General features: G+C 46.2%; 1 protein-coding gene across 1 annotated transcript in view; it reads right to left on the bottom strand.

Annotated features, from left to right (window-relative positions):
• Positions 1-22,712, bottom strand: part of CHTF18 (chromosome transmission fidelity factor 18) — a 314,022-nt gene that overhangs the window by 239,657 nt on the left and 51,653 nt on the right. The window contains exons 7-8 of the mRNA XM_086940533.1: positions 12,789-12,945; positions 627-848 (exon numbers count right to left, since the gene is read on the bottom strand). Coding sequence (XP_086796659.1) covers positions 627-848; positions 12,789-12,945 — 379 coding nt within the window. The remainder of the gene's footprint in view (positions 1-626; positions 849-12,788; positions 12,946-22,712) is intronic.

Below are 22,712 nucleotides of genomic sequence, written 5' to 3'. Positions count from 1 at the left end.
TAGAACTTACTGAAAGCTGACAAATTAGCTCCTACTTTGATTGTGCCCAATTTCGAATTTTGGGAAACACATTTTTTACAAAGACTGATGGGGAAAGATGATAAAAGTTCATTCGTTTTAGGCTTGGGTAGTAGCCGTCCATGGACAGCTTCCACACACTGGCAGCCCACAGTGAGAAAGGTTTCTTCAAAGGCAAATCTGCCGTTGATCAGGTGGCAAAATCTGCCATGAAGATGACATGGTGTAACTAATAAACACTCCATGATTATCTGCTTCACATATTGTGCCGTGAGCATCTCTGAGGCAATTTAGGTGTGAGTTTGAGAGCTGGTGAAAGGTGTGGGGTTGAGCACAATGAGCACTCACAATCTCAACAACAGTGTAAGCTTTGATACTGTGAGCATCAGTTACCAAATCTGTTCAGGTAGGTACGACAATGATGAATAGAGTAAGCAAGAATGTGACAGTAGGAGTCTATGGTGCAATATAAATGCCTAAAAAAGACACTGTGGTAGAGGTAAAGAACCCATGTAAAGGAATATCCCAGCCCATCACCTAGAAAGCAACTGTGGAAAGCCTCTGGCATCCCTGTGATCCTCCAGCCTCCTCTGGCAGCCAGACCTCACCTTGTTCTTGGGCCTTTTGTGCTGATCCAGCTCGGCCTCCAGGATCTCTTCCACAATCTCAGCTTTCGTCTTAAACTTGGTTTGCGGCCTCTGGTCCTTCTTCTGGTCTTTAAAGGATTGTCGGGTGTCTGTGGCTGGCTTGGCTTTCTTCACTGTTTTCTCCCTGCCAAACACTACTGTGTCCCAGAGCTTTAGCCACTTCAGCAGGCAGCGGTTTGTGTACTGCAAGAAGAACAGTGCAGCGCAAGCTGCGTTCACAGGGCCACAAGTTCAAAACAAAAGGTAGGCGACACAAAATCTTTAAAGAGGACTAGGCAGATTCTCACGCAAGCATACTGGCCCTTTCCTGTGATATCAAACTCCACATATGCACCAATCAGCCCTACCCAAAGATACACAGACCATAATAAGCATACACTAACATTAGATAAACACACACACCTTCTGGGTAAACGGATTTTGGAAATACTTTTCTAATGAAACTGTCAGTACACATTTTTCTGATCGCACAATTCCACAAAAGTAATACTGTTTATACACTTTATTTGACCACCCATTCTGTTGCATGCAAGTGAGTATTTTTGCAAAATCACACTACCTGTAATAATATGGCAGAATCAGAAATATCAACTTTCAGTATATTATTAAAGTAAATTTCTTATAGCAAATAAGGCAGAGTGTATTTATTTATTTATTTATTTATTTATTTATTTAAGCTTTTACCGCGCACAGCTACCAACAGTGGTTTCCCGGCGCCAGGGACAGACTATAGAAGAAAGGACAATGCAGCACCTGACTTGAGGCCACAACCAACTATTGACTGCGCTTGGTGAACAGAAGAGTCTTCAGAGCCCTACGGAAGCGGAGCAGGTTGGTCTCTGACTTTAGTGCTAGTGGGAGGGAGTTCCAATATTTCGGGCCCAAAATAGAAAAGGAGCGGCCTCCCATTCTTGCCAGCTTACATCTTGGCACTGTGAAATTGCCAGTGTCCGATGACCTTAGTGAGCGCAAGGGTGTGTAAGGTGTTACCAACCCTTGGATATAAGTTGGAGCGCTGCCCTGCTTGGCCTTGAACATGTAACAGAGTGCCTTGAATTTAACACGTTCGGGAACGCTCAGCCAATGAAGGTCACGCAACGCGGCAGCAGCTGAAGTGCGTCTAGGGACGTTCTTTAGCAGGCGCGCAGCCGCATTTTGTACAACCTGAAGCACATGTATGGTGGCTTTATCTGCGCCCAGGTAGAGAATATTGCCATAGTCCAGGCGTGATGTTACAAGTGCCTGGACTACGGTTCTGCGAGAGGAGAGGGGGAGCATCCACAAAATCTTGTGAAGCCACCGCAGCGTTGAGAAGCAAATGGCTGCAACCTTAGTAGCCTGTTGCTTCATAGTTAGCCTGTCGTCAATAATGACGCCCAGGTTACGAGCTGCAGTGGATGGCGTAGGCGCATTGCCCAGTTCAATGGGCCAATGACGGGGGCCCCAAAGATGTTTGTTCCGACCCAGAATGACCACCTCGATCTTCTCCCCATTCAGCTTGAGACAATTTCTCCGCATCCAGTCGGCCACAAGAATGAGGCCAGACTTGAGTGCGGAGGTGTTGTTCTCGTCTCTCCCTAATAGGGAGAAGACAATCTGGGTGTCATCTGCATAGGAGAACAAGGTTAGCCCAGCCTGTTCAACTATGGTCGCCAAGGGTTTGACATAAATATTAAATAATAAAGGGCTAAGGATTGAACCTTGGGGAACGCCGCGGGTAGATGGACAGATGGTGGAAGCTGCTTTAGGGGAAAACACTTGAAAGGTTCGGTCGCTAAGGAACGACAATACCCAGGCCAGGGCCTGGCCTGCCACACCTAGGGATTTCGGAGAGTCAATAAGGATGGAATGCGACACGGTGTCGAAGGCTGCGCTCAAATCCAGCAGGATGAGCGCCATGGTGTTACCCTGATCGACACCGTGCCTAAGACTCTCTGTTACCCCCAGGAGGGCTGTCTCAGTTGAGTGTCGTGGCCGAAAGCCCGACTGCGAGGGATGGAGAAAGGCAGTGTTTTCGACTAGTTTGGAAAGCTGGGAATTAATATGTCTCTCCAATATCTTCGAAAAGATAGGCAACAGTGATATAGGGCGGAAATTGGCAGAGTTGGAGGAATCTGCACCCAATTTTTTCAATAAAGGTACGACCATGGCGTGTTTTCAAGGTTGGGGGACATGGGCCTCGCTCAGAGAAGCGTTTAGTAGTTTAATGATGATGGGGTGTGTGAGGGGATCTAATTGTTTTAATATTTTGGCTGGGAGAGCATCCCGTGGGGAGCCCGATCGCACACTATTTAAGCAGGAGACAAAGGAGATGGCATCTAAAGGCTGCCAAGTAGTAATTACTGCATCAATGGCGTTGTTTACCGGTTCCTGGACCATGTCAGGGGCAATAGAGGTAGTCTCTGGGAGTGAGGTGAAATGGTCGTAGATAAGATCAACTTTCTTTATAAAGTAATCTGCCAAGGATTGACACTGAGCGGCATCAAGTGCCGGAGAGGGAGGAGTGGAGTTGGCACCGGTCAATTTTTTAACAACGGAGAATAGCACCTTAGGGCAATTTCGTGCATCAGTCACAGTTTTTTTAGCATAATCTGCTTTAGCAGTTTTTCAGCTATTGTGGTACTTTTTCAAGGCTTCTTTATAGATGATTTTATGTGAGGGGGAATAACCTTGTCTCCATTTACGCTCCAAGGTCTTACAGACATTTAAGTTGTTCAGAGTACCACGGAGCCGGGGGATGATGTAAGGAAGCGGACTTCGATGTCATCGGTAACGCCAAATTGACAGCATTAGATAGCCAAAGTTCAGTGGCGCAACTGAGTGCAGCAACTGGTAGTTCAGTGCACGGAAGTGTTTTGATCAACAGATTATTGAGTTCTGGCATGTTGATCTTACCCCAATTCCGAGCTGGTCTAGCAGTTCCCATCTCAGGTCTTTTTACTGTTTCAGCCATATCTAAAGAGAAAGGGACGGCTAAATGGTCGGACCAGGCAATTTGTAGGGCTTCTCGAGAACAGTCTAAGGGAAGATTGGACAGAATCGGGTCTAATAGATGGCCAGCGCAATGTGTGGGGCCTGTGTTTTGAAGTTGAAGATTAAAAGCTTCCAGAATGGAGAGAAACTGATTTCTATAAGGACACTCATGGTCTTCCAGATGTATATTTAGGTCCCCTAAGATCGTAAAATTCGATGCTTTGAGCAGTACTGGAGCTAAAAAATCTGGTAATGATGTTATCCATGAGCTCGCTGTCCCAGGGGGACGATATACCATTAGTCCTGACAACGTCAATTGGGGGGTGATGGTCAGTTTAAATAGGGCCGATTCACAATCTTTTTGAGTGGCATCTACCAGTTTACAAGTATATACATTCCTGTAGACAATTGCAATTCCGCCACCCCTGCCAGAGACCCTATCCTGACGAAGAATGGCATAATTGAAAGGAATTGCATTTGCAATATCCGGACCTGAGCAATCCCAAAGCCACGTCTCAGTCAGGAGTATAGCATCAGGTTGATTTTCAACAAGAAAGTCATGGATGTTATATCTGTGTTGTGGCAAGGATCTGCAATTGATACTCCAGAATCTTAAAGGGGGGCGAGTGGAAGCTGTCCTAGAGTTTGCTTGCCTCTTTCGTCTACCTTGGTGTTGAAGGGTTCTACATTTAGTGGGAGTTCGTAAGGAGAAGCCGCACCGAGTACAGCTGAACTTGTGAGGAGGAAAAGGGTAGATAGAGCAGTTATTATTAGGAGCGCCACGTAGCGCATACAACTCTTCAAAAGAGTATGTAAGAATCATGATGAGTAAATGGTCAGAATAAGGTTGCATTTCAACATACTACTGCACTGAGAAGAAAATTCACTCAGTACATTTCAGCACCACTGTTCCAAATCAAATGACATGTTGTGAAAAACTATTGCAACATTTAAATTATAACAGTACCTATGTACTTCTCCTTGTGTAAGGATTCTTTAAAACAAAACAGATCTGCCTATATTTTTTTGAGAAAGACGCAAGACTAGGGAATCTCCGTCTCTCTTTCTCTCTCCAGGAGCACTCCTCCACCAGTACTCACCAGACTCCTACAGTCTTGGCGGATGAGAGAGATCACAAATCGCCGAAAGACCAGAATCCTAAACCTGAACTGAAAAGGTTGAAATATCAGGACATAAACCACGATTCCCTGATCAAGAAAAAGCATGAGAGCCACTCCACACTCGAAATGATTTTCAAAAAACTATAAAACGTTCACGAAATTGCTCAAAGCACAAAGACCAACACTGATATGCTGCAAACTTAAGTCGCTGCTATCAGAAGAGACCTCAAGGAACTAAACCCGGGTGTAACGAATGCCGAAAAACGAAAAAGCATGACAGAGGACCTCCTTGAGGCGCACTTCAAACATCTACTTAAGAATGACAACTCCCTCTCAAACATGAATTAACGGAACTGGAAGGACGTAATAGAAGGGGAGAACAGAAGATAAAGCCCCCTTGTGATCACACTCCTTGAGATATGGAATCCAGACACTCTAGGTATTACCTTCAGCAAAGAGTTTGAAATTGAACGCAGCCATAAGGTACCCTCTTACAAACCTAAAAGCACATCCACCTGACGGGGTCTAATCTTTGGACCTCTGCGCTACCAGCACACTGAACTCGTCTTATCTAGCATGAAGAAAATGAGGTTGCTCCTCTGGCAAAGCGCAAAGATCAACATCTCCCAAGACTCCACCAGAGAGACACTCATCAAAGGACTAGGTTTCCTGGCCCTCAAATGTTCATTACTGTCAGAGCCATCAAACACTCCTTTATTGGGCCAGCCAAATTTAAGATCAACTTCCATGGCAAAACCAGCTTTTTTTCTGAACCGACGACTTACGAGTCTGCCTAGACAACACTAAAGCAAATCATATGGAAGCCTCCACAAGTGGTCCTAGTTGATGTTGTTGGCCACACAACGTGTAACTGGCTGAGCGCCTCAATAACCTTTGTAGCTAGTCACAGTGCTTTACGTTGTTCTACAAAAGTTGCATAATGCCCTGTATGCCTCATATCTACGTTTTGTGGCATGCCTCTACAAAGCTCTTTAATGCCACTCTAGGTGTCTAATGTTTATAAAGCTTAAAATGTTTTCTAATGTTTTACCTTTCAGAACTCAAACACTACCTTAGGGTTTAAGCACTACCATATCCCACCAGGCAACAAACACCACTCACTCCGCTCGAAACAACCCCTTGTGAAGACAGTGGTCTTGATACAACCCCTACAACCCATTCCGCTATCCCACCACTACATCCTGTACTCTATGATACAACCCAACTCTCTGCGTACGCTCGAAGGGACACAACACAGGTTATAAATCAGGGACTGATAATTACACCATTATAAACCCACCAAGTATCCTTCCATAATTTAACACACTGCGCATCATTACTCACCACTGCGCACCATACTTCCTCAACTCACGATGTACTCCCTGGTGAGATGCAAATCTCACCTATCCGCAACCCTTTCCCCCTTCTCACAATGCCTCTATATAAATCCTTAGGCCTCCCTAGGACTCCATACATCCATGTACCTGTCTGATAATATGCATATAAAAACACAAGAGCGACCCCTCTATTCTCACCATAAACTGTTTGAAAATTATACTACTCTTGGAAGGCTAGTATTCAATCTTTCAACTCGCATACCCAGAAGCACTCAAGGTTACCTCTCCACCAGTCTTTAAAGGGAAATCCAAAACCAATTTATATAATCCAAATGTAATCTCGTATTATAATTATTTTTTTTATGTTCCTGTGAATGGAGGGGTGTGTCTGATACCGGTCAGATTGAACGAGTTCTAACGGCCAATCGAGTGAGGAAAAGAATCGGCAATAAGCCTTTACCACTTTTTAATATTACGTGGATATTATACAGAGGAGTACCTCTAAAGAAACCCCTACATTAATATTACACTGACAAGGACCGGCAATTGAAGACTTGGACTGATCAGCGGGGGATACTGATTTTAAAATTATTTTCCGCACCCTTTTAGGTGGGATGAGAAGTGACTTTCCTCTGGTGAGATCACAAGAGAGTTTTTAACAAGGAACGTTTGACGATTCCTCTAAAAAAGCTGAGATCAGCCTGTATATTGGTCTCACCTTCAAAGCATAGGTAAATATCATAGGCCATTCGTTAAGAGGTACAGATATATTATTGTCCTGAGGAAGGTGGCTTCATCTGGTTTTACCACCGAAATGTGTTGACTCTGGTCTTTTTTAGGGTTAAATTTGAGGAACAAGGTGTTGCATGTAAAACGATGACATCATGTCAATTAGTTGATTGATTCCTTCAAACTAACCATGATTAAATGACAAATGTATGTCTCATATTGTGTCTCTCTTTCATTTTAACTGTCTTTTTGTGATTTTGTATACATAAGTATGATAATACGCATGACAGTACGTATGCCAATACTCATGCTAACACACAAGCCACTGTGTAATAAGTTACTCATGTACACAAGTCACACTGCAATAAGTAACTCTTGTCTAATAAGTTACTCATCCCAAGTTGATCATACCAAGTAGCTTGTGACAATTTACTCGTACCAAGTTATCTTAACATCTATGCACTCTAAGTAAACATTTATTAGCTGATAGGGCCTCCACATTGCTAATGTACCAGTGCTGAGTTTTCTTAAGATCTATGTATTCAATCTATGCTAAGTATTTTATGTACTCTAAACGAACATGAATCGCCCGACAAGGCCTCAATGTTTAAACCATATCAATCTATAAGCGTTGCGGGGGGCCTGTGCTATGCCCCTTTTCCGGTTCCTACTGACTGTATCTTGCAAGCGACATTCACTCGCCCATACTCTATACCTCGTGTCCTGGGACTTCTCTCCATGTTATGGCCCATCACCCTATCATTAGCTACTCCCGGTCTTCTTGTCCCTATCCAGAGTCAAATGATCCTCATGATTCCTCACCGACCGTCTCACAATCCATGGCCATCCATAACACCATGCATACCATGCTCTCACTGTATTCTAATGGCTGATCCGAACACTACCAGGTTTTCCCCTTCACGCCAAAGGACTTAACCACCCCCATAAAGCAAAGACAATACTCTGATTATTGGCTATCTTTTAAGGGTGGGTTGGTATTCTTACAGGAGACGAAAATTGGATACAAAGAAGTCCTTTGCTTCCACATAGGATGAGAGTCAGAAGTTGCCTTGTCTCCCGCTATTTTTTTTTTTTTAAACGGGGTCCTCACCTTGATCTCCAAGTCCTCTGGCCTTTCAATTATCTCAGCAGAACCAGATCAAGATGGTAGATGGTTAACCACACGACTACAAACACCCACCACAGAAATATATGCAGTGAACATATCCGTCCCTACTGCGGAAGATCCTACATTTTGGGAATAACCTCTCTGCAAAACTTGCACTGCACATACCAACGCTATAGCCTCAATCTATAATCCTCTATCGCAACTATTAATAAACAACAGCTTACACTGGCTGATGTTAATCATAAATACTTCAATGATGTATACGTCTTGAAATTGATAATGGTTTTTGCTAATACTTTTTTCTCTCCCCCCCCCCTCCCCCCCCCCCCCCCCCCCCACAGTTTTTCTATTACTAAATTACTTAAACTGGCAAATTATTTTGAAGAAAAAAAAAAGGGTGAAGTGGGGATAGATGAATGCATGCATTTGTATTATGATTTTCTGTATTATTCTGTGTTAATTAAAAGAAATCTGGCACAACCGCGTAGGATTTGTTTTATGCCTAAGCAACCAGATAAGAACAGACTCCTGTAAAGTTTATTGGGTCAGGAGGTATCGTAATTGGGCTAACCTTGCAAGGTGCAATTTGTGTTTTGTGAAATATGGTTTTAGGAAAGGTTCTGATCAATAAACCTTGTTTGATTTTCAAACAAAAACTGGCAAGGTAAATATGTATGGCTTTAATGTGCTAATGTATTCGAACACAGACATGCACAAATGCACACAGAATATTTGTACTGTGTCTTTGTGCAGTCTGTCTCAGTTTGTGCCTCCTGGGTCTGAGCACTATTTAATTCCAAATGGAATTAGAAAAGAGTGGAACCGCAAACATGGATAACAGAAAAACAGCACATTGCCCTTTTGGAGACCATGATGGCTGCAATGGCATCAGAAAGCCTCTTAGGCACACCATGCAGTCGGCTGCTTGGCTCCTGTGCCTATCAGCCCTGCTCTCAACCTGAGATTCAACTGCAATGTACTGTGTGCAGGTCCAATGCCATCACAAGCTTGGTCGAGTGATAGGCTGTGGGACGAAATGAACACAACAGTCAGCGCACAATGTAGCCCTGTTCAAACAGCATAGCTCCGCACACTAACAACAAGCTGACACACATTTCACAGAAGAAGCTGCTATCATTCTGGAACCCTGGTCACATGTGGCTTGCTGGCACCTACAAAGGTTAAGAAGGGCCTTTTGATGGTCCACCATGGACTGCATGCTGAGATGTTCATGAAGGGCAAAGCTGCAGCTAAGAGAGAAGGCGCATGTGCTTTAAGTTTGCAACTAAACCTGCCACCGGAGAGATCATTGAGGTTCTTTAGACGAGTCTTTGTGAGAGGAGGTTACGGCAACCAAATGGTCAGTGGGCTACAATTTTATTGACTGAAACAACTTAGTTCTTACAAGACAATAGGATAGCACACATCAAGATAGCATTATACCACTCAAAGAGTAACGGGAATACGAAGTGCATCAACAGGTTTATAGAAAACTGACGATTCAACTGGCTTAAGAAGGCAGGTTCAAGATGAAAAAAGTATCTCGGGCAACTAGTGGGCCTACCATATGACATTCAACAATACCAAAAGGAAAACACCTTTTGAGATACTTAATGAAAGACTGGCCACTTCTAGGCATTGTTCTTACTGGGCTCAACCGTGAGAAAAGGGGGAGCATGACAATGTATTTGCGAAGAAGGGTGCAAAGTTTAAAAAAGTCAAGCGAAAGGAGTAGACCATGAAAATATATTAAATTGGTAGAAAAACTGCCTTTGAGAACTGGGTTAATAGCAGAGGATTAAACATCCTGGTTTCAAAACAAGCAGAACTTCAGTGAAACCCGCTGCCGGATTGGGGTTTTAGCTTATGATGAAATGGTTCATGTGCCATGAAATTCAATTTGAGGCAAAGAGACACCATTATATATGACTGGATTGCGGGTAGGTGTTGCCTGGCAGTGGACCCATGGGAGATTCTGGTGACATTTTGTCTGGTGAATGCGCATACTTAAAAGAGGGTTTCAAGAATTACAACAAAGTTCCTCTAAGGGTGCTAGGATTAAGGGATGGAATATAGGATGGCCTAAAGTAAAGTTAATGTAGGACCACCAACAAAGTTCAAACACGGTTTCTAGGATCTAATATCATTCAAAAGAAGGAGACCATGCAGTGTTCTGTAGGTGATCATTCGATGCTGTTAACATCCACCATTCCTTCTCTCTTCCATCTGTTCTTGCTCTCCGTGTGTTCCCTGTGCCTATCCCCTGTATGCAGTGCATGCCATGGTGATTACCGTGCCAAGCATGTCCTGAAAGACCTGGATGTGCTACAGGAGAACGCAGACAGGGGGTCCCCACAGGCACTAGTGCTCCTGGATTTGTCGGCTGCGTTCGACACGGTGGATCTTGACATCCTTCTCCACCGTGTCGGACAAGCTGGCATCCAGGGTTTCTGCCTGTGAGTGGATTAAGTCCTTCCTCTCGGGTAGCGGGCAACCGGTCCATCTAGGCCCCTTTGCGGCAACTCAGGTATCTACGACATGCGGAGTCCCGCAGGGATCCTCCCTTTTCCCTTTATTGTTCAACCTGTACCTCCGGCCATTGATCCACTCATTAAGAAACTTGAAATGCACTGTCCTCAATTATGCTGACGACATGCAGATCATCTTTCCCCTGGACTCCCCTGATGCCGCATCAGATTTCCAAGCAGTGATGCTCCACATTCAGCAATGGATGATCCATAATCAACTTAAACTAAATCCGGAGAAAACATAACTAATCCTGCCTGGCAACAGCGCGGCTCACTGGGGCCCACAGTTCTGGCCAACGGAGCTGGGCGCATCTCCCAGCCCCTCTGGTTCGGTCAAGAGCCTGGGCGTTACTATCAACTCTGACCTCTCTCTTAAAACCCATGTAGGGGCGGTTATCTTGTCCAGTATGTTTCAGCTACGGAAAATACGTAAAATCTCTCATCTGCTCTCGCATGATGCACTAGTACAAGTCGTAATCTCCCTTGTTCTTTCCCGTCTTGATTTCTCTACCTCCCTTTACATAGGCCTTTCGCAGTCCTTGCTCCATCGCCTACAGATTGTGCAAAATCAGGCAGCAAGGCTCATCCATAAAACCCCAAAATGGCAGTCAGCGAGACCCTTATTGCACAAATTGCACTGATTGCCAATTGAACAAAAGGCCGCCTTCAAGATTGGCTGCTTAATATTTAAGGCCCTCCATTGCAACTGTCCCAATTTTCTGAAGTCACTCATTGTCACGCACTGCCCAGCCCGCAACCTCCGTTCAGCCCATCTCCACCTCCTGGTCACCCCTATGGTTAAACTTAAAAAGCTGGGAGGCCGCAGATTCAGTTACTTGGCACCCAAGCTGTGGAATTCCCTCCCCCTGGCAATTAAGACCTCTGACACCCTGATGAGTTTCAGAAAGAGTTTGAAAACCTGGCTCTTTTCTAAGTCCAATTAGTCTCTTGGTCGCCTCCTTCCAATCATTTAGCGCCAGGAAACTTATGGTGTCAGTGCGCTTTACAAGTTTAGCTTAACATTAACATTAACATGGTTCATCACACCCTTGATAGAGACCTGCACCGCTAGAACAGCCTCCCACTCAATCCCATGGGGAGCACTGCACTCTTCAAGATGATGCGCCCTCCCCGGTATCTATATGTCCTTGCGAATTTCCCATTTCCCATATCATGGGATGGTTCCGATCTCCGACTTCCAAACTCAACACCTTCATTTGGGCTGGGAAACGCCACAGAGTGCCATTCAGCTTAGCACGGAAATCACCCTGACAGAGGTCATGGGGATGTCGGATATCTATGTGTACTATCTGGCAGCTCAATTGGTGGCCGCAAACAACTGGTTTACTCGAGGCTGGGAGGAACCTGCCTACCGCTTTGAACTTGATGGAGTTTATGGGGCTCTGCGCTCAACTGTATGGGGGCGCACAATCCCGAAGATGGGTGAAGTGGTGGTCCTACTATAATTTGTCCTCATGAACAGATTGATTTTGTACTGTTATAACTCTGAATGCTCCACTTTTTCTGCCTGTAATGTTAGATTGCGCTGCTAAATAAACGAAAAAAACCTGGTTATGAAGAAAAAAAAAAAGCAGATGAAGACGGCATAATCCTTCACCTAACCACATTGCAGATGAACACCTGTATACAAGACAAGTTCCCCATGTTAAACAAGACACTCTGGAGGACTGGCATAGAATCTGATGTTGAAAGCTACAAAGCGATTGAGCAGCAGTAGGTCTTTCTCCAGTAGCAGCATAAAGGTGAAAAGCCTAATGAGTGTAGGGATTGGTCGGAATACAGCAAATTCTTCTGCCTAAAACTGTTCCATTACATTTATTATAATAAAAAATTTACTAAATGTGCAGGCCCAAGTACATGGATGTGTCAAATGTCTTTTCAACTCATGTGGGCTCTGGTGCGTGGACTTTCAAGCATGGAGACAGATACTCATGAGAGGTTCAATGGCAGCATACTGGCAATTTTTCATTATGACCAATGAATATGCAAATTAATCACTACTTAGACTCACTGTACATAAACACATCTCATGAATCTTTAATTTAGAAAGTCTTGAACACACACATGGATAAAATCCTCAGTGCTCATAAACCAGTACCCATACGCATACAACTTTTCTAGGTTAGGGGTTTCATCATCTACATACAAGCAGTTATTTAAGTTGGATTTTAAATCTATATAAGGTCATGCACAATTAACTAGAGTATTCTGATCTTTGAGAACATCTTAAATTTGATGAGTTTCGATTAGGTGCAACTGGCGAGGGAAATTAAGGGACTGCTTACGTCATCACTTAGTAGATCTGTGTAGTGTCTTGGTGTAAATCGGTCGACCCAAAGGCGGTGTGATGAAGAGTCCTCATCATCATCATCGTCGCTATCATCCCCACCAGCAAGTTCCATTGCTTCACGTTCATCTTCCCCAAATTCTCGGTCGATGTTACTGCAAAAAATGAATTACCAGGAACATCACGGATAGAATAACCAGATCAGGTTGGCACAAAAACATTTTCATGGTCAGTTCCACAAAAATATTCGTACATCTGGACTTTCTAGTTTACACCCTTAAATGGATGCAGAATTGCACAAATACTTGCAAAGATTTCTCTAGAAAACCTGCGATAGTTACTGGTTCCCATACTTGTGGAAGTGAGAAATGCAATCACATCTGTAGCATTATAGATTCTTTTTTTCTCCACTAAGAAACCTTCTCCCCTGTGCCAAAAGCTATCTTCCTGCATCCCTAACTATGTTGGGAGTGTACCTAGCCCATGACTGTCATTGAAAAGAGTAAATCTCTGATGGCATTCAGGGTAGGATTGGTTTGGAAAAGGGAGTACCCATAAGCTCTTGAGGTTGTGATTCTACACAAACCTTTCAGGGAATTTCCATTGTCCATCCATGGAATAAGATTTCCCCAAGTGTAACACAATTCAAATTAAGTATTATACATAGGTAATGAATGGATTTAGGTGTGCAAGTTCTAATTTTTCAATTCATTGCACTCATAAATCAAAGCATTTCTGCATGTAACCTGAATTTATATGTGCAGCTGGTTTAGGGAACTGGGTGCGCAAAGTTTCAGCATCTACAAAACTTATGAATGGACAATAGCCATACTGAAGGAAAAGGAAATTAAAAATAACGAAAGTTTGTTTTTTTACCTATTACATTGATTTCCTAATTGTGTGCATTTTTGCTCAACTACTTCTGTGTTTATTATGTGTTCATCTATATGCACATACTTTGCAACAAATTACTTGAGCTCGTTAACCATAGGCAGGTTAGAGATTGGTAGTCCAAGATTTGGTGACAACATTCTAAGTATCTAAACGATAAAAAAGAAAAAAAGCTACAAAGTCACATTATCAAATCCCGATAATAAAAAAAAACCTAAAATGTATAACTTTGATAAAACGGCTAAAATTATAAAACTGCTAAAATTAAATTACATTTAATTTTGTGCAGTTCAAATGTACAAGTAGGGAAATAGATGGGTAAATCAGTAGCTTATGGTTGTCCTAGTTTTATTTCTATTTCTATCTCAGCCATATTCAGAAAAACATACAGAGAAGGTGGCAGCAACAGAAGTCTAAACAGTTTACTGTGTGCATACGGTCATACATCATCACAACTACAAACTGTTGCCATTGTTCTACCTTTCCTGCTTGCATCTCGCACTAACTTGAGCCTTTTAAGGCATGTTCAGAAGTATCACCATCTTCCTGTGTGCAGATGATTCAGCCTATTCTGTCAGCACAAAACAGGAGCGCTTGGAGGTTGCAGGAGTAACAATCAAGAGCACTGCCTGTTTCTTGTCCTCAACACTCCACCTAATAGGGGCTGCCTGACTCAATCCAATGAAGCTCATGAACATTGTAAAAAGGCAGTGTTTGTAATGATGGCTCAAGACAATAAAGTAGGGGCATGGAAATGGTAGCATTAAGGAGTAGATAGGGCCTTTAGGCTTCAGGGTAATATTAAGGGGGAAGCAGAAGGTATTAGGCTTTAAGGAAGGTTAGCAATAAAGGGTAGTTTAGTGATTTAAGGGTTTAGAGATGGGAGGTGTATATATAGGTAATTAGGGTACAGTTAGATAAATACAAAAATGTGTGTAATAAAAACGACTAAATCAATTCAATATTTTTGGAATTGTCAGAGGTATAATGAAGGGCACAACATTATCATCTTGGAAATGTCATATAACCCGCTGCTCGAAGCTGCACCTGTAAGCAATCGTTTTTGAATTTTGAGCGGTGGTGGCAGCGTTGACCGTTGCCCAACACCTCTGCTGTCAAGGGATGCTCTGAAGCTGCTAGGTGGTGGGGGTCTGTCAAGCACCAGCCGCCGACGTCACTTTGCTGCCAAAGGGCCAACAGAAACAACATGATGTCAAAAACATTATCAGCTCTCGTGAGAGTGAGGCAAAGTCTCTACAATGGTGAGGCAATATGGGATATGCATCTGCTAAATGCATATCCCATATTGCCTCACAGTGCTGAGAGTACAATGGACACATGCAAAATGAAAAAAGAGCTGGATGTCTTGGCGATGAAGAATAAGCTATTTCAATTCCGAAAAAGAAAAGGCAGTGGGTAATGGTCCATGATGGTCTGTGTTGTGATGCAGCAGCAAAATGAGGCTCTATCTAATCTTTGCAGCCCAAACCACTTCATTATTCACACACGCTGCTTGGCGGTTCGGGCTGGACTGTTCCCACGAGGCACAGGGTCAGACTGATTTTCATATGGCCATGTCTGAACTGGGGTGGCAGAGTGGGCTAAAGAACGGTGATGGATTAAACCCAGATCTGTTGACTGGGTGTGAGTATTTGATTGGTTCAGCTGCTCCGTCCATTACCACACCCTTTTGTACCGCTTTGTTCGCCATAAGTTGGCAGGGTATGCTCAGACGCGAGTTCCTTGCTCACTTTGCCCCTGGATTCAAGCAAGCCTGGCTGAAGTCGGCTGGAATGCCAGAAACCGGTCCTAGTAAGCTTGTTTCCGGTCCAGGGAAGGAATGTCTAGGCGGTACAGGCTGGACTGTTCCCATGAGGCACAGGGTCAGACTGATTTGCATATGGCCATATCTGAACGGGGGTGGCAAAGTGGGCTAAAGAACGGTGATGGATTAAACCCAGATCTGTTGACTGGGTGTGAGTGTTTGATTGGTTCAGATGCTCCGTCCATCACCACCCCCTTTTTGTACCGATGTGTACTTGTAAAGCGCACTATCAACTGCGAGGATATCCTGGCGCTGAGCAGGGGTGTGTGTCTCTAGCCCAACCCACGTAGGTTAGTTATTTCAAAAGCCAGGTCTTTAGCTTTTTGTGGAACTGAATAGAGAAGAAGGCTCTGATGTGGAGAGGGATAACGTTCCAAGCTTTAGGAGCAGCAAAAAAGAATGTCTGTCCTTCTGACCTAGGTGAGACGGGTGCGAGTAGGAATCCTGCAGAGCAGAGGTGTCTGGGTGCAAGGGAGTAGCCAGAAAAACAAAATAACCCTCCCCCCCACTTTAAGCAATATGGCATTAAATGATCAAGCAAAGGGAGCGTTCCGACCCTTCCTACGAGACAAAATAAAGCATACTATAACATGATTTTAAAAGCATTTAGTCAAATACCTCACTTTTGACTTCTTTATTGCATCTATTTTCTCTCCTTTTTAGGTTTCGCTGGGGGGCGGAGCCGTTAGGCTCCTCCTCCAGAGAAATCTAATGAGTACAGTAAGGCACTATGGAACACGCCCCCCGTCCCATTGGCTAGCTCCATAAATGGAGCCTAGCCATTGGACGAGGGGCCTGTCCATCAATGCCGGACCAGACACGGGGGCGTTCCCGAGATTCTTTGGCTTTTGCCGACGTCACGCGACGCCGGGAACGCCCCCGAGTCTGGTCCGGCCCGGCCGTGATTGCTGCTGTCCTGGGCATGTTTTTCCCCGGCACGTTTCCCGCCTCCCTCCCGCCGTTCGTGTTCTCTCCCGCCCCCCTCCCCCCTCACGCCCCCTGTGTCCTCTCCCGCCCCCTCCCGCCGTCCGTTCCTCTCCCGCCCCCCCCTGTCCTCGTAGGCCTCCCTCCCGCCGTTCGTGTTCGCGTTCGTGAGTAAACGCACCCACTGTCAATTGGACGTGGAAGGGACCCCGCCGGCCGCTTCTGATAGCCTGCCCTCTCTTGTTTTGCCAATTATTCCTCCATGCCATTGATGAGAATTTTTTTAATGTTTTTCTTCTAAACAAAAAAGTGCCCAGTGCTGGTGCCGCCGGAGAGCGCTTTCTTCTCGCGCTCCAAGCGCAGAGCTTGAAACGCGTCTTTAAAGTCGACGCCCGGGTCTGTGGTGTCAGAGGTGAGCCCGGAACAGCAGGGGTGTTTTTGAACCGGTGCTGTGCGCTCCACCCAGGTGCCCTGTTACCACCGCCAGGCTTTCATCCGGCAACTAATCTAACGTTTATGACTGTGAGTGAAGATGCGGCGGTACAGAAAGGCGCTGCCATGTCGATTTAACATCAACTGCCCCGCTGCCCTTCTGATAACTCGCCTCCCTATTGTAGTATTGATAACTTCATGTCAGTATTTTTTTTTTTTAAATCAAATGTTTATTTTTCGTTCCATTGGAGATATCGTTCTTCTTCCTAAAATTAAAGAGACTTTACATTCCACAGCTGGGTCAGTGGGCTTCAGTGGGTGTGTTGTTGACCTTGTGAATCATGCGGCACCCACATTCCATCACCAGTCATGCCCCCCTGCCCCCCCCCCCTCGATGCTTCAACTCGTCCGTTTGTTTGGATGCTAACACGGCACACAGTCAGTGCTATTGTGAAATGTCAGTGCTTCGTGGGGGGTCTAGCTTAAACTGCATTTCTGGTCGGACCCTTTCTTAGCATTCCTTTCTCTTTTTGACGGGTGATTTTAATGTCAGATTCGTTTTCCTTAAACAATTTGTTTTGACTTTGGCTAGAGTGTGTAACATAGCGCTTTGTTGTGTATGTAGTTGAACTTTGTAACATAGCGCTTTGTTTCTTATTTGGCTAGACTGTGTAACATAACGCTTTGTTTTCTATTTAATTAGATTGTGTAACATAGCGCTTACTTTTGTATTTAGTTAGACCATGTAACATAGCGCTTTGTTTTGTATTTAGTTGGACTTTGTAACATAGCGCTTTGTTTTGTAGTTAGTTAGACTGTGTAACATAGCGCTTGCAAGGCTGTGCCTCTCACGCTGACCCGTGTGAGTACCTACCGACCCAGGGGGGAGCGTCAGCTCTGCTGTTGGTGACGTCTACTTGCCCCTCTCTCTCACAAGGTACACAGAGTCTACTCCCCTCTCTCTGCGTCTCTTCTCTCCCTCTCTAGCTCTTCATCTCTCTTATTCTGCCTGTTTCCTGCTCGCTCGCTCTCGTGCTCCCTCTCTTTCGGTCTCTCTTTCACATTGTCTCGCTCCTGCTCTAGATGTGTGTCTCTCTCTCTCTTACTCTCACCCCTTTCCATTCTGCTTTTTTTCCTTTCTCTTTAGCTGCGCTGCCATGTCGATTTAACATCAACTGCCCCGCTGCCCTTCTGATAACTCGCCTCCCTATTGTAGTATTGATAACTTCATGTCAGTATTTTTTTTTTTTTAAATCAAATATTTATTTTTCGTTCCATTCGAGATATCGTTCTTCTTCCTAAAATTAAAGAGACTTTACATTCCACAGCTGGGTCAGTGGGCTTCAGTGGGTGTGTTGTTGACCTTGTGAATCATGCGGCACCCACATTCCATCACCAGTCATGCCCCCTGCCCCCCCCCCCCCCCTCGATGCTTCAACTCGTCCGTTTGTTTGGATGCTAACACGGCACACAGTCAGTGCTATTGTGAAATGTCAGTGCTTCGTGGGGGGTCTAGCTTAAACTGCATTTCTGGTCGGACCCTTTCTTAGCATTCCTTTCTCTTTTTGACGGGTGATTTTAATGTCAGATTCGTTTTCCTTAAACAATTTGTTTTGACTTTGGCTAGAGTGTGTAACATAGCGCTTTGTTGTGTATGTAGTTGAACTTTGTAACATAGCGCTTTGTTTCTTATTTGGCTAGACTGTGTAACATAACGCTTTGTTTTCTATTTAATTAGATTGTGTAACATAGCGCTTACTTTTGTATTTAGTTAGACCATGTAACATAGCGCTTTGTTTTGTATTTAGTTGGACTTTGTAACATAGCGCTTTGTTTTGTAGTTAGTTAGACTGTGTAACATAGCGCTTGCAAGGCTGTGCCTCTCACGCTGACCCGTGTGAGTACCTACCGACCCAGGGGGGAGCGTCAGCTCTGCTGTTGGTGACGTCTACTTGCCCCTCTCTCTCACAAGGTACACAGAGTCTACTCCCCTCTCTCTGCGTCTCTTCTCTCCCTCTCTAGCTCTTCATCTCTCTTATTCTGCCTGTTTCCTGCTCGCTCGCTCTCGTGCTCCCTCTCTTTCGGTCTCTCTTTCACATTGTCTCGCTCCTGCTCTAGATGTGTGTCTCTCTCTCTCTTACTCTCACCCCTTTCCATTCTGCTTTTTCTCCTTTCTCTTTAGCTCTTGTTCTTTTTTTCGTTCTCACTTTATCTCCCCTCTCACTTCATTGCTATTTCTCCTTCTTTCTTTTTCTTACTCTCTCTCCATCCCTTCCTCTCCCTCCCTAACTCTTTTCTTCCCTCCCTTCGTCTCCCCCTCTCTCTCTCTCCCTCCTTCCTCTCTCCCTCCCAGCCTCCCTCCCTGCCTCTCTTTGTCCCTCCTACTCATCATCCCTCCCTCCTTTCCTCTCTCGCTCCCTTTCTTCCTCCCTCCCTTTCTTCCTCCCTCCCTCTCCCTCCCCTCCCTCCCTCCTTTCCTCCCTCCGTCCCTCTTTTCTTCCATTCCTCTCTCCAGTCCCCCTCTCTCAACACCTCCCTCCCTCTCCACCTCCCACCCCACCTCACTCCCTCTCTCCCTCACTACCTCTCTCCATCCCTCCCTCTCTCCGTCCGTCCCTCTCTCTACCACCCTTCGTCTCTCTACCTTCCTCCGTCCATCCCTCTCTCCCTCCCTGCCTTCCTCTCTCCCTCCCTCTCTGTCCCGCCCCCTCCCTCTCTGTCCCGCCCCCTCCCTCTCTGTCCCTCCCTCTCTCTCCCTCGCTGCCTCCCTCTCTCCCCCTCGCTGCCTTCCTCTCTCCCCCGTCCCTCTCTCTCTCCCTCCCTCGTCTCTCTCCCTCCCTCCCTCTCTCCATCTCTCCCTCTACCTCCCCTCTTCCGTCCCTCCCTCCCTCTCTCCCTCCCTCTCTCCCTGCCTCTCTCCCTCCCTCTCTCCCTGCCTCTCTCCCCCCTGCCTCCCTTCCTCTCTTCCTCCCTCACACTCTCCGTACCCCCCTCTCTGTACCCCCTCTCTCCCTCTCGCTCTCCCTCTCTCCCTCCCTCTCTCTCTCTCCCCCTCTCCCCCTCTCCCCCTCTTTCCATCTCTCCCTCTCTCCCTCCGCCCCTCCCTCTCTCCCCTGCCCCCCTCCCTTCCTCTCTTCTTCCCTCACACTCTCCGTACCCCCTCTCTCCCTACCTCTCTTCCTCACTCTTTTGCTCTCATTCGCTTTCACCCTCTGTGTCTCGGAGACTCCCTCATGCTATCGGTCCATAAGCCTGAAGACTACTTAAGGAAGCCTGGGACCCACAATTCCCTGGAGCTCGTGGGGGATCAGTACCACTGAACCCCCTGAGATGTGAAACCGAACCCACTGCACCCTCTTATGTGTGAGCTGCTGCTATGTTACGATATTCTAAATACACCTCACTGTCTCCGAATATTACATATAAACACACATTTTGAATTTGGACGAGTGCCCCTGTGCACTGTCAGTGATCTGGCCAAAGAGGGCACGAAATACCTGAAACTGGATCATAAATCCAAGACGTTCCAAACAGGGTCCCCAAAAATACGTTTGGCCCAGAGCCCCCAAAATCCTTAAAATGTCCCTGATGACAGCGCTGTAGTGATGGACTTCCATTCCTGGAACGTGCCAAACCTGGACCATAGGGCATCCCGACTGACCATACATCCTCCTCCCGGTGACGGGATCAAGTTCCTTCATAGCTCATCCTGCAAAGTGGTTCACTTCAAGGAGTTCAGGTGCGTTCATTGTGTCTGGTGGTTTTGAAAAGCGCCAGATTAGGAATATTGGGGTTTTAAGCGTTGTACAATACAGCGCCCCTACACTCAAATCACACAAGGTCAGGTAGGTGAAAGGAGAGATGAGACTTCATGCCCATTCAATCCACAGGGTTTATTCTAATACTGGCAGCGGGAGGAGCTTGTGTACCAATTACATAGATGCCGCCAAAAGGGAACAAGCATTTACAATGCAATGGTCTCGGCATTCTTAAAGTTAGAGCTATTGGCATTGCTCATGACATTATTTTTATTTATGCTTTTGTTTTTAAAACATAAATAAATGGCATTGTCATTTACAATGCCTATAGCAGGGCAGGAGAGCAAGCACAACGAACAATGGGGCAGGACAGCAAGCACAACCACGAGGGGGCAGGACAGCAAGCACAAGCAACGAGGGGGCAGGAGAGGCTCCTCCTCCAGAGAAATCTATTGAGTACAGTAAGGCACTATGGAACACGCCCCCCGTCCCATTGGCTAGCTCCATAAATGGAGCCTAGCCATTGGACGAGGGGCCTGTCCATCAATGCCGGACCAGACACGGGGGCGTTCCCGAGATTCTTTGGCTTTTGCCGACGTCACGCGACGCCGGGAACGCCCCCGAGTCTGGTCCGGCCCGGCCGTGATTGCTGCTGTCCTGGGCATGTTTTTCCCCGGCACGTTTCCCGCCTCCCTCCCGCCGTTCGTGTTCTCTCCCGCCCCCCTCACGCCCCCTGTGTCCTCTCCCGCCCCCTCCCGCCGTCCGTTCCTCTCCCGCCCCCCCCCTGTCCTCGTAGGCCTCCCTCCCGCCATTCGTGTTCTCTCCCGCCCCCCTCCCCCCTCACGCCCCCTGCCCGGGAGTGAGCCGAAGCTCTGCCTGGGCTCCTGAGCCGCTGGTGGAAGCAGCCGCGGAAGAGCTGGCTTCGTATCTGCTGAGGAGTAAATCGGTACGTTGAGAACTGGTGTATAGTTATCATTTATAAATCCTATGCTTTAAAGATCACGTTAAGCTGTTCTTTGGGATGTTCTCCCCTGCCAAATACGTTTTTGGAAATGTTTTTTAATCCAATGTATCTGTCCTTACTCGGTGCTCTCATCTGCCCCCTTAAACTGTTCAAAGTGATTGGCAAGGTATGGGGCGGCCCCTCCCTGAGCGCGGCTGTGTTTTATCCTTTGATAAAAGGAGATGTGGTAAGTGTGGCTGTAATCCGGGCTCCAGTTTCAAAGGGGAATCCAGCAGCCAAGCGGCGTCATCGTTCCAAACCCGGGCAGGCGAGGAGGGCGGGAGGGAGGCGCGCGCGCGCGAGGGACAGAGATGGAGAGAGGGGGAGAGGGCCATAGTATGCGAGGACCGTCGCAGCGAGGAGATAAAGTACAAAATGTAGGGCCAGGGATAAAGGGGTGAAGTTTGAGGGATGAAAAAATACGCATCAGGGGTTGATGGATACGAGGGGTGAGAGAGTGTAGAGTGAAATGAGAAGGGGGGCATGTGGAGGAGTGGGAAGAAAAAGACTGCAGTCGCGGAAGACGGCTAGGGAGGCGGAAATAGTGACAGGGAAACAGCACGTGTGGGGGGACGGACGGGTATTCGATCGTCCTGGTCCCGCATGGTTGTATCCCGCTGTCCGTCCGTCCCCCCTAACGCTGTCCGTGTCTTTGTTCGCCCTCCCCCCTCCTCCAAGCCCCCACCCGGCCTTGCCATTAATCTTTAGTTTGCTTCGCATTGACCACTCTTTCATTCCTGTAACCAACAGCCTCAGACTAACGTTCATTCGAGGACTGGGACTACGGCTCCCAGAATGCACCGAGCCGCTAATTAAACCCCAGGACTGGCACAGGTGAGTCTGTCTTGTCATGAAACGTCACCGCATCGATATCAAGTGCAGTAAACAAGGCATGCACCTTACGGAATCTCCTCTTTCGCTCGTTTTCTGTCCTCTTCGTTGTTGCCTCGGGTTTCTCTCGAGTGTCCCAGATAAAAGCCCGCAGCACCTCTTTTTATAGCTCTAAACTTGGAATAAACCTAAGTTTGTGCCTTCCGCTGATTGGCGGATGAAAGTGGGGCAGTTATGAGGCCCCTTCATCCGATCAGA

Source organism: Lissotriton vulgaris, chromosome 10 (assembly GCF_964263255.1).
Source record: "Lissotriton vulgaris chromosome 10, aLisVul1.2, whole genome shotgun sequence".
Taxonomy (NCBI): Eukaryota; Metazoa; Chordata; class Amphibia; order Caudata; family Salamandridae; genus Lissotriton; species Lissotriton vulgaris.
Note: the sequence above shows the minus strand (reverse complement) of the source record. Positions and strands in the feature narration are given on the sequence as shown.